The sequence below is a fragment of the Rhyacophila brunnea genome, unplaced genomic scaffold (assembly GCF_057557595.1).
Source record: "Rhyacophila brunnea isolate RB1 unplaced genomic scaffold, BYU_Rbru_1.0 scaffold_2, whole genome shotgun sequence".
Lineage (NCBI taxonomy): Eukaryota > Metazoa > Arthropoda > Insecta > Trichoptera > Rhyacophilidae > Rhyacophila > Rhyacophila brunnea.
The window spans coordinates 27075405-27094487 of record NW_028232859.1 but is presented as its reverse complement, the minus strand read 5'-3'; the positions used below and the strand labels follow the sequence as shown (position 1 = coordinate 27094487).

Genomic DNA, 19083 nt, shown 5'->3' with positions numbered 1-19083 from the left:
CAGCTTATTATATTTCAAATAACATTTATTGTACTTTTCATACAACATTAGCTATGCTATGACTGCTAGGTGTATTCTCATATTCACATATAATATGTATCCAAAAGAACCCGTCAATTTACATATGCCAAGGCCGCAAAAATCCACAAAAATATGTGTTTTAGGTATATAGGTATACCCAAGGTAGCTACTTTTTATTCATAAAAATATATTTGTGACGTGGGTAGCGTAAATAGTATTTATGAGTGTAGATTTTTCTTTTTTTTCATTTCTGAAAGTTTTCCCCCATCGGATTTTGGGTAGGTACGTGCGATTGGAAAAGCAAAATGTCATAATATCGAACATGAATATATTTCGTTGCGTCATTTTACTTCGGCCGTCATAAAATTCAACCTTTACAACAATATCTGCCGAAACTGTATCGTTGTCCCAAAATATCGCAGTTTACCGACCCAATAACTACTTAAGCTAGAGCGCTCGCTGGCTTTCGCAAGACCCTTATATCGATTCCAACACCCTGCCACGTTTTAACAGCACAACTTTGGTAGTTACCTCATAGTTATCCAATATTATACGACCTGACCTAGCTCCACTCGTCCCTACTAAACCTATAATGGTAGAAAATACGATGGTACTATGTATCTTCTTTATTTCAAAACGATAACGTTCTTATTTTAAAATTTCTGGTTCTTACCAACCTAAAACTATATAATATGCGAACGTTCGCTTTACGCCGTAATGCTTTGAAATATATTTTTCATCGCATTATTAAAAATGTTTCACAGGCCGGAGATACGGTTTCCCGGTAACATTGGCTCTTTATTATTTTAATATTTCATGGAAATCACCATTTTTAAAGAATATTTCTTAAAGTTATCTTTTTTTCCTTTTGTGATAACGATGACAGATATTTAACTTTACGTGTTGTCGTTCATAACTTAATTTTATTTCTATCTCAAAACTGTAGAGTGATATTTTATATTCAATATACTTTCATAATTATTCAATTTTACGGAAACTATAAATTAGTTATAATCGATCGATCTGTCATATTTTCGTGGTACGCTTTGAGGAAATCAATACAAAATTACATTTTCGAACGACATCTATCTCTATAAAGACTAAAGGCTCGGTCGTTATCGTGGCATTTAGTATAAGAAAGGTGATTGACGACTTACAAGAGTGACAGATAAGCCTGCGGGTTTTTTATCGTTAAAATGTGAATAAAGGCAAGTCTTTCGTTTTTAACCGTTTGCGTCATTTGTTTGTCTTTTTTGACAGCATGGGAAATTCCGTTTGAAGTTTTAAAAAATATATTTACGTTATAAAGATATTGAGTTCGATTTATACATTAGTATAAAATCTGCCAACAATTTTCGCCATTTATCTCCTATGGTAATTATCTTTAATCAAATTTAATCAGTTTAACATATTATTATATTTTATATGTTTATTGTATCGCGAAATTTAAAAGGACATAATGATATGTACGTTACAATTCGTGTGTAATTTAATTATTTGTAACTGTATTGTTATAAATAATAACTTGTGATTGTTACTTTTATATCCAAAAACTAAATATTAGAACACGTCATACAAAGCTTCCATTTTCCACTGACTTCCCTGCGAAGTACGAACATCGCATTAATAAGCTAATATCAAATACATGTGAAAACTGGTCTTCTTTCTACTATGGGTCAAAATTTATTTCGCAAAAATTTGTATTCGTTTATTTGATTCCAACATTTCCAACTCTTTATTTTTAAATGTAAGTATGCTAGTTACTAAATAATTTACCTATCTAAAATAATTCATTTACCAGAAATTATCGTAATTTTATCATTTTCCGTTCTTTCATTTATCTTTTAAACATTTACTATTTAACGAAAGCAGGCGGTATTTTTCGCATTATATTTAAAGTTTATAAACATGCAAATAACATTAACATAATACAATATTTATATCATTATTTTAAGGTCATAAAAATGCTTTGAAAATTGAGATAAATTTGAACCGAACTTCATTTTCGTATAGTTGTCAACCCTGTTTTACCCAACAATATAATCTTCTGATTTAAAAGCTCTACTTTGATATGCTATACAGAGAGTGAGCGGGTTAATCTTTTTTCGCTATATTACCTACTCCTTCTAATTATTTTTAATATATCTGTATAAAGGCAAAGTTCCCAACTGGGTATGTACCTTTTCAATATGGTGTTTCTTTTTATCGATATTTTCTAACGGAATGTTTAAGATAGGTTACTTACTTACCTATAATTTTTAATTCTATAATTTTGATTTCCCAAAAAAATACATAGTAGGTGATGTCTACAGCCAAAAATACTACAATGTTGAAGGATTCAAAACAAGAATTGTTCCGTGTGGTAATATACTTTTTTTAGTATAGAAAAATACGGCAACACTTTAAAAAAATGTTATTTACCCTTTATAGGTCATAAGCGAAAAACGGATAGTTTTGAGACCGGCAACATTAAGGTCTATATTTCTATAATTTTGCAAGTTATAATCACCCTTATGGGTTTTAATCATTCTCAGATAACGCACAGAGGTCTTGAATCTGACCAATCGCCCTGAAGTTTGCACATATTGAGTAGATTACGAAAAATGTGTCCTGGTCAGTTATCTGACCGGTGTCCATTTAGCGACATGATAGCTGCCAGTTTTTCATCAACAGTGTTTTTAAGTTCTTGTTTTTCGAAAATTGTGACTTGTTTACTGAAAACAAAGTATGTACATTTATACTATACATAAAAATATATAGTTTTTTGTATTTCACCTATAAATTGTATGTGTTATAGTAAAATAATACAAAATTATTGAGTGGCATATCGAGAATCTAACCTCAAATTGTATAATTTGGACCCTTTTTGATTTACATAATATAGACAATAAAAATAATTTCTAAACCACAATACATCTAATTTCATATAACAATATAGTGAACTTTCATAATTACTAGTAATTTTTTGTGGATAATTAGTCGCTATCGAGTTATTTGATGATATGTGTCATTCTTTGAAAAAATGATTTCCATAAAAATCGCAGGTAAAAATAATTGTTTTTGTTTTCACTCAAACCGTAATAATTTTTTGAAATACATATCTCAGAATGAAATAAAATAGTTATGGAATGTTATATGTATAAGTAGAAGCCTATATTGCTGAACAATTTTTTTTTTATTGTCTGAGTATGGAAAATGGGAGAAGCGGAAGTTTTAGTGCGAAAGACCTTGAAGACATGGGTGAAGACGCATTCCTGAGATTATTTGAAGGAATTACAGATTACCAAGCTGTGTTGGATAATGAAAAAAAAACTATTACACATCTTCACTTTAGAAACAAGTTGGCTGATCAGCTGATAGGATCTTTTACTTCACGAAAAAGGGTTGGTCGACCTCCATTTCCTGACGATATCAATTCAAATGTACACTTCGTAGATGTGGTTATTGCAGCACTACGCTGAAAGTGATACGAAGCTCAGTAACAAATTGCAAAGTATCCCTTTGCATACCGTGTTTTATGCCGTACCAATTATCTGAACAAAAGAAAAAGCCAACAAGGCCTAAGAAATGTTTATTATTTTGAGAAACTTCTATAAAATTAATAAAGTAATTATTATTGTTATAGAAATAAATGAAATTATATTTTTTTCCTTAAAAACCTGTGTTTTTATTATTAAAAATAAAATCCGAGAACAAATATTTTTTTTTACCTAAATGGACACCGGTCAGAAAACTGACCGCTGGGAAATCGATAATTACGAAAAAACTATATATTTTTCAAAAAAAAAAATATTTTTTCTGTTCATCAAAATGAATATAGAACACATAAAAAAAATTAACCACATATCTTTAAAAAAAAAGTTGTCCTATAAAGGGTTAATTCTCGATGAAAAACTTCCATAGCTAAGCTAGCATAGTATAAATTAAATCACAGACTTCAATAATGTGGAAGTGTAACCATTCATTTATTCTATTGTCGGTGTTTTTTTTATATCGAGTCATATTAATGTGGTCTCGTTTGTTTTACAGGGCAAGAAGGGCGGCGGGGGAGGCGGAGGCGGCTGGGAGGCGGCCACCAAGTCCAACGGGGACCTCTTCATCGACGATGAGGGCATCGAGGGGTCGGGCGCGCGCGGCGAGGTAACCTCCGACCTCGAGAGCTCCGGCTCCGGCTGGGGACCCGACGACGAGGACGCCAGAGGACAAGGCTCAGGTGCGGGAGCAATCGACACGACGTCCCTCCCCAAGCTCCTCATCGAAGACGCGAAACCCAGATCCCACGTCCCACTGACCACGTCCACCGCCCCTCCCAACGAGGAGATATCACCCAGGGAGACGTCTACGACGTTCGACGACATTCTCGACATTGACGAAATTGACGAGAGAATAGATAGTGAGTAGTCGGCGCATGCTTTTTATTTTATTTTTTGTTAATATTTTGTTTCTTTGGGTACAGCGTGCTTTTTGGATAGTCGAATATTGTGAAATGATTTTTCCATCAACGAGATCTTTTTTCGTCCGTCACACAATAATTGTTTTATATATTATATAATTTTACATCAATTCGGAAAAGCAAATAATACGCACATGATGTACAAATACAATGTACTTTCATTATTTATAGTAAATACCTAGTCCACGACAGCTTTATACAAAAGACAATAGGTTATTTTTCGGTAATTTGCTTGCAAAATTATTACGCACGGAAAAATCAGTTACACAAATACATTAGAAGGCGAGAAAGTCATCTATTTCAGTATTGATTGAATTGTTAATTAGATTATTGTGTCCTTGGATGGGTTTTTCGGTTCACGAGGAACGTGTTTGTCCATATATCTGTTTGTGTATCTGTATAATCATCTGACTTTATATTTGATACAATTTCAAATAGAATTTGTACATTGAAAGTTAAAAATCTAATCGCCAATATAAAATATTATGATCGATCGACACCAATAATTTATCTTTCAAACATGACGTTTTATTTTAGTTATATTGCACAAACTTTAGCCGAAAAGCAAGCTGTCCTCATTTAAGGAGGGAAAATGATACCTATATATTATTCCGAGCACGTCTATCGGGGACCTGAATAATTAATTGTTAAAACCTTTTGTTGGAACAAAATGATCAATATCAATCTCATTCTACAAATAATACCAAAACACAGAATGTTAATTTCCTAAATAACGCCTGTTTAAATATAATCAACCTTTAATCAAACATGGCCTCAATCATTACGTGGATCTGCCTTTTTCCCCAAAGCAGAATTTCCGTACTTCCCAAAGTGAAAAACTTTTTATAATATCGATGTGGTAGAACAGAGTTGATCTGAGACACCTGTTTTATTTCATAAAATAGGTAGCTTTACACATACTTTATGTAATCAATGAGGTACATAATTATATGCCAATATGGTTAATATTGTATGTTTGTTTACTACACATATAAAAGTTACACTCATTTTTATTAAATACGTTGTCAATTAACTAATGGCTCTGTAATTTTAATAATTATATATACCTACATGTTTTTAAGTTATGTCGGCATTGAGTTCCTATCAATATTGTTGTAATAGTTTATTAAATGTAAAATACCGTTTACGCTACTAAGCGGAGCATTTTGGTCCAGTGTAATATATCTTAATATAAAGGTTTTATGAGGAATGCTTGTTATCCATTCGCTCAACTCATTAAGTCTAGCAAACAAGCCTTGAAAAAAACATGTTTATTTTGTTAATCGCGGCATTCGAACATTCGGGTAATTTTTTCCACTAAATAATTATGTATACCTACGCAAACAACCCGCTATTGTTTTTTAATTTAACTGAATTGAAAAATTAATCGTGATTAAATTTATGTTCAAACCATAGCGAGTTGACGAACAATCTAACGATATAGATTTAAAGTCGATATTCATCGGCAGTCTCAATTCGATTATGCTCTATCTCTCTTTTATATCTCTGTCTCACTCTCTAACCAGCTAACGATATTAAAAACCTTGAGAGATCTTTTTTCCGGTTTTTGTAAGTAAACTGAGTTTAAAATAATTAAATTGCTCTGCTATCGAAATGAATAATTTTCCCTCTTTTTTATGCTACCGAGCTTTTCTTTGTACATTTTTTTATTAATTATACACCATAATTATTATGACCTACTTGATGCTAGTCTTCAGAAGGTAATTGTCCAGTTCCTGCTATGTGAGTTTTAATAATAATTATCTAATGTTGTATTTCTTTATATTTTTTGTTATATTTAGGCTTTCTTATTAAAAACATACTTTTGTTACCATCATCAGCATACGCAGCTAAACGTTTTTAATTTACAATTGTTAAAATGTAATATTTTTTATTCTTAGTTCCTAGAAATCGTTATCCCAAAATAATTATAGTACCCAATTTATTTTTATTCTCTCTTTTAATTATAATTATAATATTATGCATTAAGTATTCTTATTTTAAAATATATTTTAAGTTACCGTTCTCTTTTTATCATTTTTATCTGAATCTATAAAGTGTAATCAATTCACGGCAGAACTCATGTTTAGGTACCTATAGTTTTTTTTTATTGTGCATGGAACTTTTCATCTTACTTCAGTGTATTTTGTTTTAAAATACCGTTATTTTTATTAGCATGCATACGTCTGCAAATGTGCATAGTCTAGCATTCATTGTATACAATACCTACTTAATTAATATAATAGGCTAGTTTTCGATTATGACCTAATAATAACTAGAATCAATTTGTAGTTTATATTGTTATAAACATATATTAAGAATTATTTATTATGTTTTTGAAAAAATGATTTTGTATTAATGCACCCCTCTTCTACTGACAACTAATTTTACTATGAAGTAGCTCACAGTAGTTTTTCTGTCTATAAAAGATGTCGCCGTTGTTCTTTTAGAAACTGATGTGGTCTATTAACTAGCCTATTAAATTGGCCATTTATGACACCCAATTTTGTCCATTTTATCATCCCAACGCCCTAATTTATTCATTAGATCTCATCGTTTACGTTAGTAGTATTATTTCTTTTTCATGTAAAGTAGCGTTCAAAGCATATTATTGTAAAAAAATACTTATTAAGTAGGTATTAGATTCTTTTAGTCTTACAGGAAATCAACGAATATACTTAACTCAATCTCCTTTACCCAGATCCTAAAAATATGTCCATTCTTCACAATAATACAACATTATCATGTCGTAATATAATATATTTCTCTCAAATTTCAGTATATTCTATTTTGTTTTCCATAGATATGTATATAATAAATGTCTGTACGTAGGTACGTCTTATCGTCGAGGCTCTATATAGTCTATATCTAGATCACAGGGAAAACTCTACCAACTTCTCTCTCAGAGTTTTGCTGTCGTAATAATTTTCATTACGTAATGGATTCCCATAATGCTCTCGTGAATAATGTACCTATCTTCTACGCATTTCGGGGGTTCCGTATTAATCATTTTAACTCACCAATATCAAAACGAGCCGTTATTCAGATGTAAAGCAAAATATAATGTGAATAACATAATTATAGGTGTACAAAATTATGGTATAAAAATTATCACTGATAAATTCTATAAAGCAGCGTTTCCTAAATGGTCCGCGAATTTTTTTTAAATATTTTACGTGGATACGTTTATATCTGATGGACGAGACAATATTTATAGCCAAGACGCTTTTACTGCACAGCTTGTGTACTAAACTGCCCAGTGGCGCACCCAGGATTTATTATTGGGGGGGGGCCGAAGGAGGAGAATGGACATGTCCCATAGGCTCTTTTTCTTCTTCATATTAATATTTTTACATAATTTCACAATACACGGCGATAATTTTGTACAGTTTCTCCTAGTTTTTATTAAATTGGAGGCATAGTGGCGGTAACCGTTGAGCGTGTCATCAGCGACTGGCGGATTGGAAGTGAACAGCGACCATGCTGGACATGTGTACCTAGTATGCTTAAAAATTACTTAAATAATATCGGCTGTGCTACCCGCTTGGTCTAGAGCAGTGTTTCCCAAACTGTGGTACGCATACACCCTGGGGTACGGGAAGAGTTTGGTGGGGGTACGCGCTGCACCGGGTTATGGCTACGCCTGGTGCAACAAGCATTAATACATGGATGTTGCTAGAAGGTTTATCGCATGCGGAAGAAAAGCAATTGTTGGAATTATTAGCTTCAGACGGATTCTTGCAAAATAAATATAAGGAGTGTACTTAAACATCATTAAGGTTGCAAATGAAACATGTGTATCCAGTTTTAACAGAGAAATTCCTGAAATACATTGCATTTTTCAACTTCATATCTATGTGAAGTTGCTTTTTCAGCATTTGTAGACATTAAGTCAAAAAAAGGAACAGCCTTTGGGTGTGGAACCGCATCTCAGATTAAAATTAATAACCAGGGAACCAAATTATGATGATCTGTCATTTCAACAAAAATAATTTCATCCTTCTCATGGTTTATAATGAATGTTATTTTTTATAATATAACTTTTATTTATATTTCTGTACCTCAGAGGCAGACGGATGCAAGTGCCAAATACCCAATTGTTCAGGAAAGCCAGAAAACAAACAAAAACTATTTTTATTTTAAACGAATACTCATAACTCCCAAGAAAATATACATAGATTGATCATTATTTTTTAAATTTGAATTCAATTAAAGTACTTCTGGAATATGTAAGAAAGGAAGAAATATAATACAATTGTATATCTAAAAAATAAAATAAAAAACGTAGTATGGATTTGCATCCTTCTGCGTCTAAAGATATTTTGTTAATGTGGACTTGTGTCTTATTTATCTAGCCAAAATAAAACAATTTGCAAGTTAGAAAAACTTATAGGTATAAATATAACAAAGCAAAAAACATTTTTTTTTTAAATTTTATTATGTCATCATCATCAGCCTGAATCTATTCACTGCTGGATGAAGGCCTCGCTACTCTCCAAGCTGATTCTACTTCTCTCGGTCGTGTGCATTGCGTTGCCATGTACTTCCGCAGAACTTTATCATTTCATCAATCCAGCGGCCTCTGGGTCTACCTTGCGGACGTTTTGTACTTCTTGAATACCACTGGATGACTAGATTTGTCCAACGATTGTCTCTTCTTCGAGCCATGTGTCTAGCCCATCTCCATTTAAAGCTTTTAATAAACTCTATTACATCGCAAACCCTTGTCTACTTCCTTATCCACTCATTCCTCTTTTTGTCCTTTCGCGTTATGCCCAGGATGCACCTCTCCATACCACGTTGTGCTACTCGTATGTTTCTGGATCTCTCTTTGATCTTGTTTTCTGTGATCACGGGAAGCACACAGTGGTTGAAAACTTTGCGCTTTAGGCACAGTGGAAGGTCACTTTTGAAGACATTATTCAGGCGCCCAAAAACACTCCAGCCTAGCTTTACTCTGCGAACAATTTCATCAAATATACACCCATCTATAGACACTTGTCCCAGATTGATGTAGTTTTTCACCTGTTAGAGCTGAATGGCATTGATGAGGATCTCTTTTTGACCCGCAAAGCAGTTGAACATGACTTTCTTCTTTGATACATTTATTTTCAAGCCTACTTTGTTGCTTACTTCAGCGAGTTCCTGCATTCTGCTTTGGAGGTTTTCTGAGTCTTGCAAACTACTATGTATTGTCATCGGCAAAGCGCAGATGACTCACGTATTCTCCATTTATGGGGACCATTGCCATTCCAGTCAAGTTGCCTTAAAAGTCTTCAAGGGTAGCTGTAAATAGTTTAGGTGAGATCGTATCACCTTGTCGGATTCCTTTGCTGATGGTTTATGGAGAAAATATTTATATATCACCCGGGGACTCCTTGATTTATGAGTGCATCGAGTATTGAAAATTTCTTTATAGAATCGAACGCTTTCTCATAGTCTATAAAACCCATGGATAGCGCAGCTTGTATTCCTGTTACCGCTCTGATTTCTCTGATGACTTGGATATGGTCCATAGTTCTGTATCGTCTTCTAAAGCCGGCTTCTTCTCCCGGCTGGTTCTCGTTTAGTACATATTGCAGATTATTGGATTTGCATTTTTCTGCTTCTAAGGTAGGTATGGTATTTGCATGTTTATGCTATTCTTTATATCTTTTTTATTATAGCAACTAGGACTTTAATCTCTCTGCCTCTAATAAATAAAGCCTTTATGCTGACGATTCTTAAAAAAACTCATTTTCCCCAAAAACGGAGTTGCATCCGTCTGCCTCTGAGGTACAGATTTTATTATGAATGAATTTTATTTTTCGTTTATTATTATTTTGTTCATGTACTACAAAAGGAATATATTTTGATTGTTATTAAAGTACTTATATGCATTTTTCTTTTATGAGGAGTACTCAGTGTTACGAAAATTATAGAAGGGGTACACAGATGTCGAAAGTTTGGGGAACACTGGTCTAGAGAGCTACAATATTTATGCCGAATTCCACCGAAAAAATGTTCTTTTGATTTACATCACCACCGTAGTGGGTGTAGTCGTTCTTTTCGCCGAATGTTTATCGCAGATTTTTGGTTTTTTAATATATTGGTTTCAAAATATTAATTGAAATGAAACTGAAACGGGCCCTCAGGCTAGGGCAGTGGTCGGCAAACTACGGCTCCTTGGCCCCTTGAGTGCGGCTCTGCCACAGATGCTCTCTGCCATATTTGACATGGCTAAAAAGAAGAAGCAAAGAAAATGGAAGAGGATAACCGCAAATGTAATGTTGAATAGACCGAGACTTCGCGTTTATTCAAAACTTAAATGGCTTACCGACCTTTATTTATGTGTCGGGAAAAATTAGCGCATTCAAATTTAGAGAGATACTACAACTAAAAACTCGTAATTTTGCGCTAAATATTCTGTCGATGATGCAAGGAAGAAAGCAGCTGAGAAGAAGAGTCAAGAAAAATAAAGTTCTGAATTTAATTAGGTACTGAATAAAATCTTTCAACAATGTTAATATTGCAAGTTTTGTGGTTAGTAAAAAGATTTCCAAGAGAGGAAATCAAGAGTAAATTGAGAAATCGATTTACTGATGAGAACCTGGAATCGTGCTTAAAATTAAATCAACAACATACGAACCTGACTTACCCAAACTTTACAAGGAGATGCAAGGCCATTATTCACATTGAGTTTGTCAGTCATTGTCATGGTTCAATTTTATGTATACCTGACTTACAATTTAATTTTTATTAATAAATAAGATCATTATTACGTATGATATTCAGTTTTATTCAGTGTACCTACCTATAATTTAATTAGGACTTAAAACTTTAACTAAAGTTCATTAAGTAAATTAGCAGTGTACCTACTTACTACCTACGCATATAAGAAATTTGGCTCTCAAAAGAAATCTCAATCGTTGTACTGTTGATATTTGGCTCTATTGACTAATGAGTTTGCCGACCACTGGGCTAGGGTATTTTACGGGCCCCCTATCCACCGCTTAGATTAAAGACAGTGTGAAATAGTACATTAACGTTTTTCAAATTGTGTTTTAGTTAAAATTGAGGGTACTTATACAGTGAATTATTGGCAATTTTCAATACATCTACTTTAATAATGGAGCTGTCGAGTATCGACACATAATAATCTGAAAATATATTGGACAATTATATAATTTAAAATGTTCATAGTCATGAAGTGTAATAGCGCCGCAGACGACTTTTTTTACTATTAAAGATAATTTATGGTGTGTGTTTATCTCACTTATCTGGTCAACCCGACACGCCGGCCCCCCACAGCCCGGGCCCCCAGGTTAGAGCCCTGTCAACCCTCCCAAACAATCACCTATACCTCTCCAGAATTCGGTGGACACCGAGAATTTCATTAGGGAACGGGTTTCTAAAAAAACCTGACATCAGTGTTTCGAAATTTTTGTGTTAGAAATTAAAATCTAAGAAATTTTACTAAAAAGGGTGCTGGAGAATTACAAATTATTTTTTGCCGTGTTGTTTGTCTAAACCCAAGGTATAGTTTATTGACTTTCGATTTCAATGTGTAAAATCATTATGATGATTTGCATATTTTGGGGGGGGCCAAGGCCCCCTGGCCCCCCCCCCTGGGTGCGCTACTGAAACTGCCTTTATATCCAGAACTTGCACATTACATTAACTTGATACTACCACACTTGCTCAAATACCTTCTAGGAAACGACACTAAAACTTCTGTAATCAGTTACGATTGGTATATATTTTTATCGATCTATGCATTTCAAGCAGCACGTTCAACCATAGAACAGATTGTTTTGATTGTTCTGATACATGCGAATACAATATTATCAACAATTAAATACAGAGGGGAAGGCCAACTATATTCAGACTGGGGCGCGAAGCTACAACTTCCGATCGTAATGCTAGCTGTATCTTATTCTTCGAATGCAATAATATTTTTGCAATAGTTTACCATTATGGTAAACTGTTTGTAAACATATAATGATTGTTGTAAAATGGTAATACATTGATTAATTTTAACGAAATATTTAACAGGTTACCGCATTGCATTCGAAGAGATTGTTCAAAATTACTAACAACCACCTTGTACGAAAAAGCAAGGATATCGTTATTAATAATTCTATATAAAAAAAATCAATTACTAAATAATACCATCGTAACTGCCTAGGTTATAAATAGGAATTTCAAAAAAAAAAAAAAAAAAGGAATTGTCTACATTTTTATTACTCTTTAATACACTAATAATTAAAAATTCATTTGATTTAGAGTGATAAACTTTATCCGCGTATTCAGGGCGGCTGGACAAGAGAGAAAACAAATAGTGTAGTTCCTTGACTTGTAAAAAATGTAACTTAAAATAATTTTTAATTTTTTACATTTAACGCATTCCGCTTATGGCGCGTTTTTGGTTTGTACTACCAACTTCACAAAATATATTTAAGAGCTTAAATTATGTTGATTAAATTGGGAAACTCTGCTATAAAGTACGTTTAGCTAACTTATATATAAGTATTTTTTTCTTACCACCATATTGTGAACATCTAAAATTAATAAACCGCAATATTCACAAGATAATATTAAAACACAAAAATTAAAGTTTAAAAAACAAATTAAACTTATATACTTATAGGTACTCATTTTTAGAGTTGTGGAGAAATAGTTTATATAAACTGCTAGGTCTGAAGATAGGCGGAAGCGAGGCTCTGTGGTAACTGATAAAATCCGTGGGGGAGTTAAGGAATTAATGTAATATGATCGATAAGTTTCAAGCATGGCTTCAATCTAAAATAAAATTCCGTAGATCAACTTTAGATAACATTGCAAAATATTTATATTTTTCTATTCCATCTATATTGTTATACTTATTATGAAGTTTTACAAAATTATGTTTCAACATAATATTATAACTCCCAAAAATAACAAAAATTTGTTTTATAATCGTTAATATGTTTTAGATTTTAGAGGTTGGTAAGCGTAAGGCTGTTTTATCTGTTCTTAGATGATACCTTTCGAAATGTGTCCAATAAGAAAAGCAATAAATCAATTAATATGAATAGCAACATGGAAATAGGTACACATGGAAGTAGTGGTGAAATGATCAGCAAACGATCGTTTATAATTTACTAAAAAATATTAAATTTATACATTTTCTCAAACATGTTTACGCGGCGAAATTTCAGCTAAAATAGTGCCACCTATCGAGAGCCATCCGCCGTCAATTCACAAAGAGGATAGCGGACCTGGTTCATCGGCGGGCGAAAGCGCGGGTGAAAGCGAGGGCGGCAGCGAGGGCCCCTCGGAAGGCGCAGGAGGCGCGGGGAGCGGGAAGTCCGGCAACACCGTCGACACCACCGACGTCTTCATCATGAACACCAAAACGGAGGACAGAGCGACCAGCTTCTTCGCCCAACCGGGCATCTTGGCCGGTAACCAGATTCTTATTCATAGTTATATTCAAGTTTTATTTATCACATTAAGTGTAAAGAGCTCAGTGGTAGGTTTTGCGGAGCGAAGCGTGCTGCGTGCACGTTAAACAAGTAAGTGCACACAATATGCACGCTCCGCATCGCAAAATGCTGCCACTGAAGCCTTACGATAAATTCACTTGCGAGTTTTCCGAAAATCTGTCTTTGCGTAGGTAGATACCTTACTTACATATGTTTCTAATGTGTAATGTAATAGATATATAAATAGACCTGCTAATTTTTGGTATACAATAATTAATTGTGTGTGACCGAAATCTCAACGCAAGTCAAAAGATATTAATTTAATGAATATATCGCAATCTCAAACTTCCAAAGCTAAATGACTCTCCTCTTGTAACAACAATAGGATTATGCCTTATAGTTTAAATTTTAAATTACAGTCGAACTTGGTTATTACGAGGAAGATGGGACCGACTGAATTTGCTCGTTAGAAGCGTTACTCGTAATATCAGAGAATAAGTATTTTTAAATGAGCGGTCACATAACAGAAAAAGTCGCAATTCAAACAAAAATACATAATTAGAATTTTTCCCCGTAACAAGCATGGCATTCATAAACTACAAAAGAAGTTGTTTATTGTAATGAACGCTGGTAGACCTAGTGACTTCATAAACCTTGGATTTTTTACATGCAATTTCATATGCGTATATACTTTTTCAATATTGTGGGCGAAAACACCAATTAGGTAGGTACTTAGACACTTAACTAGTGTCATAAACGTAATCCGATTCCGGCGGCATCCTCTCCGGTCGGATTTTATTGCTTAGGGTCGAAATGTTTTTAAACGATCGACACATGAACAGTTTTAAGAAAAATTTTGACAATATTTTAGCTCGGTATAACCGAGAAGTAGCTCGTTATAAATGTATGGAGAAAATCATAAACTAAAATGTCAACCAATGTTTCCTCGTTACATCCGAGATCTCGCTATATCCGTGATCGTAATAACCAAGTGTAACTATGTAGGTGTTTTATTTACACAATAGAAGTACAGTTTATATTATCCAAGTGTAGTTGAAAAAAAATCATGATGCCATAGCATTTTATCATGTGCTACGAATAGGAAGTAGGGGATAACAATTCGATTTGAAATGTTTAATTTTTCAGATGGCGTATGAGTAGTCAAATATTGTTGACTACATTGATAAATATTATGACAAGATATACATACATACTCATACAATGTACGTCCCTATCAAAACGTTGAATGGTACTCTTGTCACCTGCAGCTCTTTTCTTTTTCCTATGGCGGTTTTATTCCAAAAATACTTTTGTATTGGAAACTTGAAACCATTTGTAATGGAGAACAATGTGTGTTTCACCTTAAGACGACCCGAATGCCAATCCCAAACTCCAAAATGTGTAGTGCTCAAAAATGTAGAAGAAAACCTTCTTCTATGTCCTTTGAAAATGGAACTTTTATGAGCATGAAGCTGATAATAGGGTTACTAAGACGACTGAATGAGCTTCAAGTCATTTTCGGCCTTCGGGTTGGTTACAAGCCTATGTGATTTTCTCAAAGTCTGGGTTTTTGTGATTGCTTTAGGTAGGTACTTATATTACGAACTACACTACTGTTTCACCACACTTGTCATTGGACCTCGTGACCTGTTGTATTATTCACATATATAAATATATTTTTCTATTTGATTGATTGAAATTGATTATTTAGACTAGAGTTAACCAAGAGACTGGCAAAAGTGTAATATCTATTCGACAGTGAACAAAGTCTTTTAAAGTGAAACCAAATACAATATTTTTAAATATAAAAGTAGAAGCCTTGATCCACATTTGTGTGTATAGACATATTGAAAGAAAATGTGTTGATATAATTAACTTGTAAAATTTTATATTGTGATTATTTTTGATGTGTTTCCTTCATGTATGTGTGGGGGTGGAGGTCGCAGGTTACATGACTCATATGAAGTCGCGACCAAGAAAAGTTTCAGAATTTATGGTTTCGGGGGACATTATGAACATTGATGATTTTCGAACCTATAAATGATTTCTTCAGTTTTTTAATGTAAAATGTGTCATTCTCAAAAATACCGTGAACTAAATGTGGTGTAATGCTTTTAGTAATACTTACTTCCTCCATAAAAAATATGGGAATGGGACAACTGGACGCCAGGACAATTGGACACCGCACTGTGGTAGACACGTATACAGAACGTAGACGAGGAATTTTAATCAGTTTCTATCTACTACTTTATAGTTTTAATTCATTTTACTCTTAACATAATGTTTTTTTATTGCGGATTGAGAATTACCATGCCTAAGGCTTTATATAAAAATAAAAAACTCTTTTTTCGTTGGAACTTTAACTTATATGCACGATTTAATCATTACGATTTAATCATTATTTACGTGTGCATATTTAAATTCTCTCCAACTATTAACTGTTATTGAAATGTGGTAATTAAAAGTTCAGCAGCGATTGTGATTTATTAAATCATAATATAATAATTTAAATATAAATAATATTAAATATTTTCTTTAAAAGTACCTATTAGTACTTAACATCTATTTTCAAATTGCGTGGCGTCCAGTTGTCCGGCGCCAAATCGTCCTAGACCCAAAAATATTAGGATTTTATATCTGGAAAGTTACCTCTACCCATCTTAAAAAGTTCAAGGGTTTAATTGAATAAGGAAAATACTCAATGAATTCCTAAACCTTTCCCAAATTATTAATAAAATTAACCTTCTAAGCATTTATATATTAAATTTTATGAGTTTCTTGGACCCATACATAATTAACAGATATTATCATACATTAATCTTGCTTTTGGCTTTCTCAACAATTAAGTTATTTTTTTAATATAGTGATTATTGCAGCTGGATAATTTTCCTTTTATGTATTTATGTGCCATAGTTTAAATTACTCTGATTTTGCACTGTTTGACAAAGTCTCATTTAAATTGATTAAACGTTAGGTATTTTTAATACCTATATTGCGGCACTTGCGGTTTTATGTCTGGATGTAATGACATGAAATGGATGGCGATAATTATGAGATTGTGACCGTGACGCTAATATATTGTTTTGTATTTTTCAGCGGTCATCGGCGGAGCGGTGGTCGGTCTGCTGTGCGCCATCTTAGTGGTGATGTTTATTGTGTATCGAATGCGCAAGAAGGACGAAGGGTCGTACGCGTTAGACGAGCCCAAAAGGTCGCCGACGGCCAACTCGTATGCCAAGGGGCACAACAATCGCGAGTTCTACGCCTGAGACCATTTCGCTCTACCCTCGGGCCACTTCTAATCTAACATTTATTCGCCGAAGATGCTATACGTAAAAAATAAGCAATGACGAACTGAACTCTCAAATTTATCAAATGAGCGAATAGTAAATGGCGAGAACCAAAGATACGAAACGAGAAAATAATATTTATGTGTCCGTGTGCCATCTCAATTTCACGCTCGTAACGTGCTGCGCGAATTTAAAGACTTTGTTGATAATAAAATTATAAAGTTGCAGTGATTCCTTAATTGATTGATGAATTGACGAAACCCGCCACATGGAAATCCGGAGATCGTCTTCTGCGGCAGAGACTCTCGCTCTCGAGGGCGCGGTCTCTCTCCATACACTTGTTTTGACATGACCAATTAGGAAACGAGACGATTTTGTTAGATTAACAAGTCCTTTGAGACGTTCACGTCATATCTTTCAATGTAAATTCTATTTAACCCAGATTTTTTATGTTTTCAATTCCTATCTTCTACTTTCTCATTTTTCTACTGTCTTACGGTTTTTATTCTATCATTGACTGTTCACTTTTACGAAATTATTTATTTCAAAATAAGTAAGTTTAAGCGTTAAGTTCTGATAATATTAAGGAACAAACATTTAAAAGGCATTGGTGACATTTATGTTTAGTTTATATTATATTATCTGTTATCTGACCCCCCCCCCCCCTCCTCAACATGTACATTATCGTGCAAATTTTATATTTTCATTGACTTTTTTTTGTATTTCCTTGGAATGAGAGAATTGAACATTCCATCAGATTTTTGTTTGAATTTTCACAAGATTATCAAAAATATGTTTACGACCATATTTCTTAATGCGAATTCTAAATATGTATTGCAATTTTAACATTCTACGCACATTCCCTGGAGTATTTTGGGATTGACATAAGATGATAATTTTTATATGAAGAACTTATCACTCAATTTATATTGACTACATACTGTAACAATTTTTAGAATACAGTCCTAGGTCGTAATTATTATGAATATTATGTAAACATAACATTTTATGTTAGAATTGTGACCCCCGCCCCGTGTGGAAGATGAAAGTATGAACAGGTCTAAATTATAAAACCGTCCTAGTGTCACACCCTTCATTGTAATTAATTATTATAATTTGAACAGACTAACGTAATTTTATTATTTCATTTCGTGGAAGGTGTGCCATTGGGATCGATCGCCTAATGAATTAATAGCTCTGTATAATTCTTTACTAGTTAAACCTTTAACTTATGTATGATATCGGTGTGTGTATGTTTCGTCCATTTATTTAAATTTTAAGAAATCAATATTTGTAGACAATTTATAAGAGATAAATATTATTGTTGCCATTTTCAAAATGTAATTAATTTTTTTTCATTTATGCTTCTCTCAATATTTTCTTTAAACATCACAATTTTATATTATTTTGTGTTATCCTAATAAAATATAAAACTTTAGTATGCCATCACGAAAACATAAACTTTAAATTTAGTGCATTTTATATTTATTAGATATAAAGTGTAGAAAATGTCTGCGCAGTGTTTTGTTAACAAAATATTGTAATTTAGATGTTTTTAATAATAAGCAGTTAAAGAAGCTGTAGTCTAGAATAGTATTTACTGTAATTGCCGATTCTGTAAATAAATACTCCTTTACACCCAATCAGGACTGTTTTATTTCAATATTATTTGACTTTCAATGTTTGTTTACCCCTGAAACACAAAATCATTTCCTCAAATATACTGATGAAACATAAGAAAAATGAATATAAGCGTTAAATTTATATGATTAATGATTAATGAAGTATATATGTCAGTTTTACACAAGAGCCACACTTGTCGTTTTTTGATACACCTAGCAACAACTGTCCAACACCAAGAAGGAGAAAACAG

At 33.1% G+C, this 19083-nt stretch overlaps 1 protein-coding gene across 2 annotated transcripts in view; it reads left to right on the top strand.

Annotated features, from left to right (window-relative positions):
• Sdc (Syndecan) overlaps positions 1–18853 on the top strand; it is a 675273-nt gene extending 656420 nt beyond the window's left edge. For both annotated transcript variants that reach the window (XM_085947155.1, XM_085947156.1), the window contains exons 2-4: positions 4051–4414; positions 13654–13899; positions 17017–18853. In XM_085947155.1, coding sequence (XP_085803281.1) covers positions 4051–4414; positions 13654–13899; positions 17017–17189 — 783 coding nt within the window. In that variant the 3' untranslated portion in view covers positions 17190–18853. The remainder of the gene's footprint in view (positions 1–4050; positions 4415–13653; positions 13900–17016) is intronic.
• Positions 18854–19083: the final 230 nt, after the last annotated feature.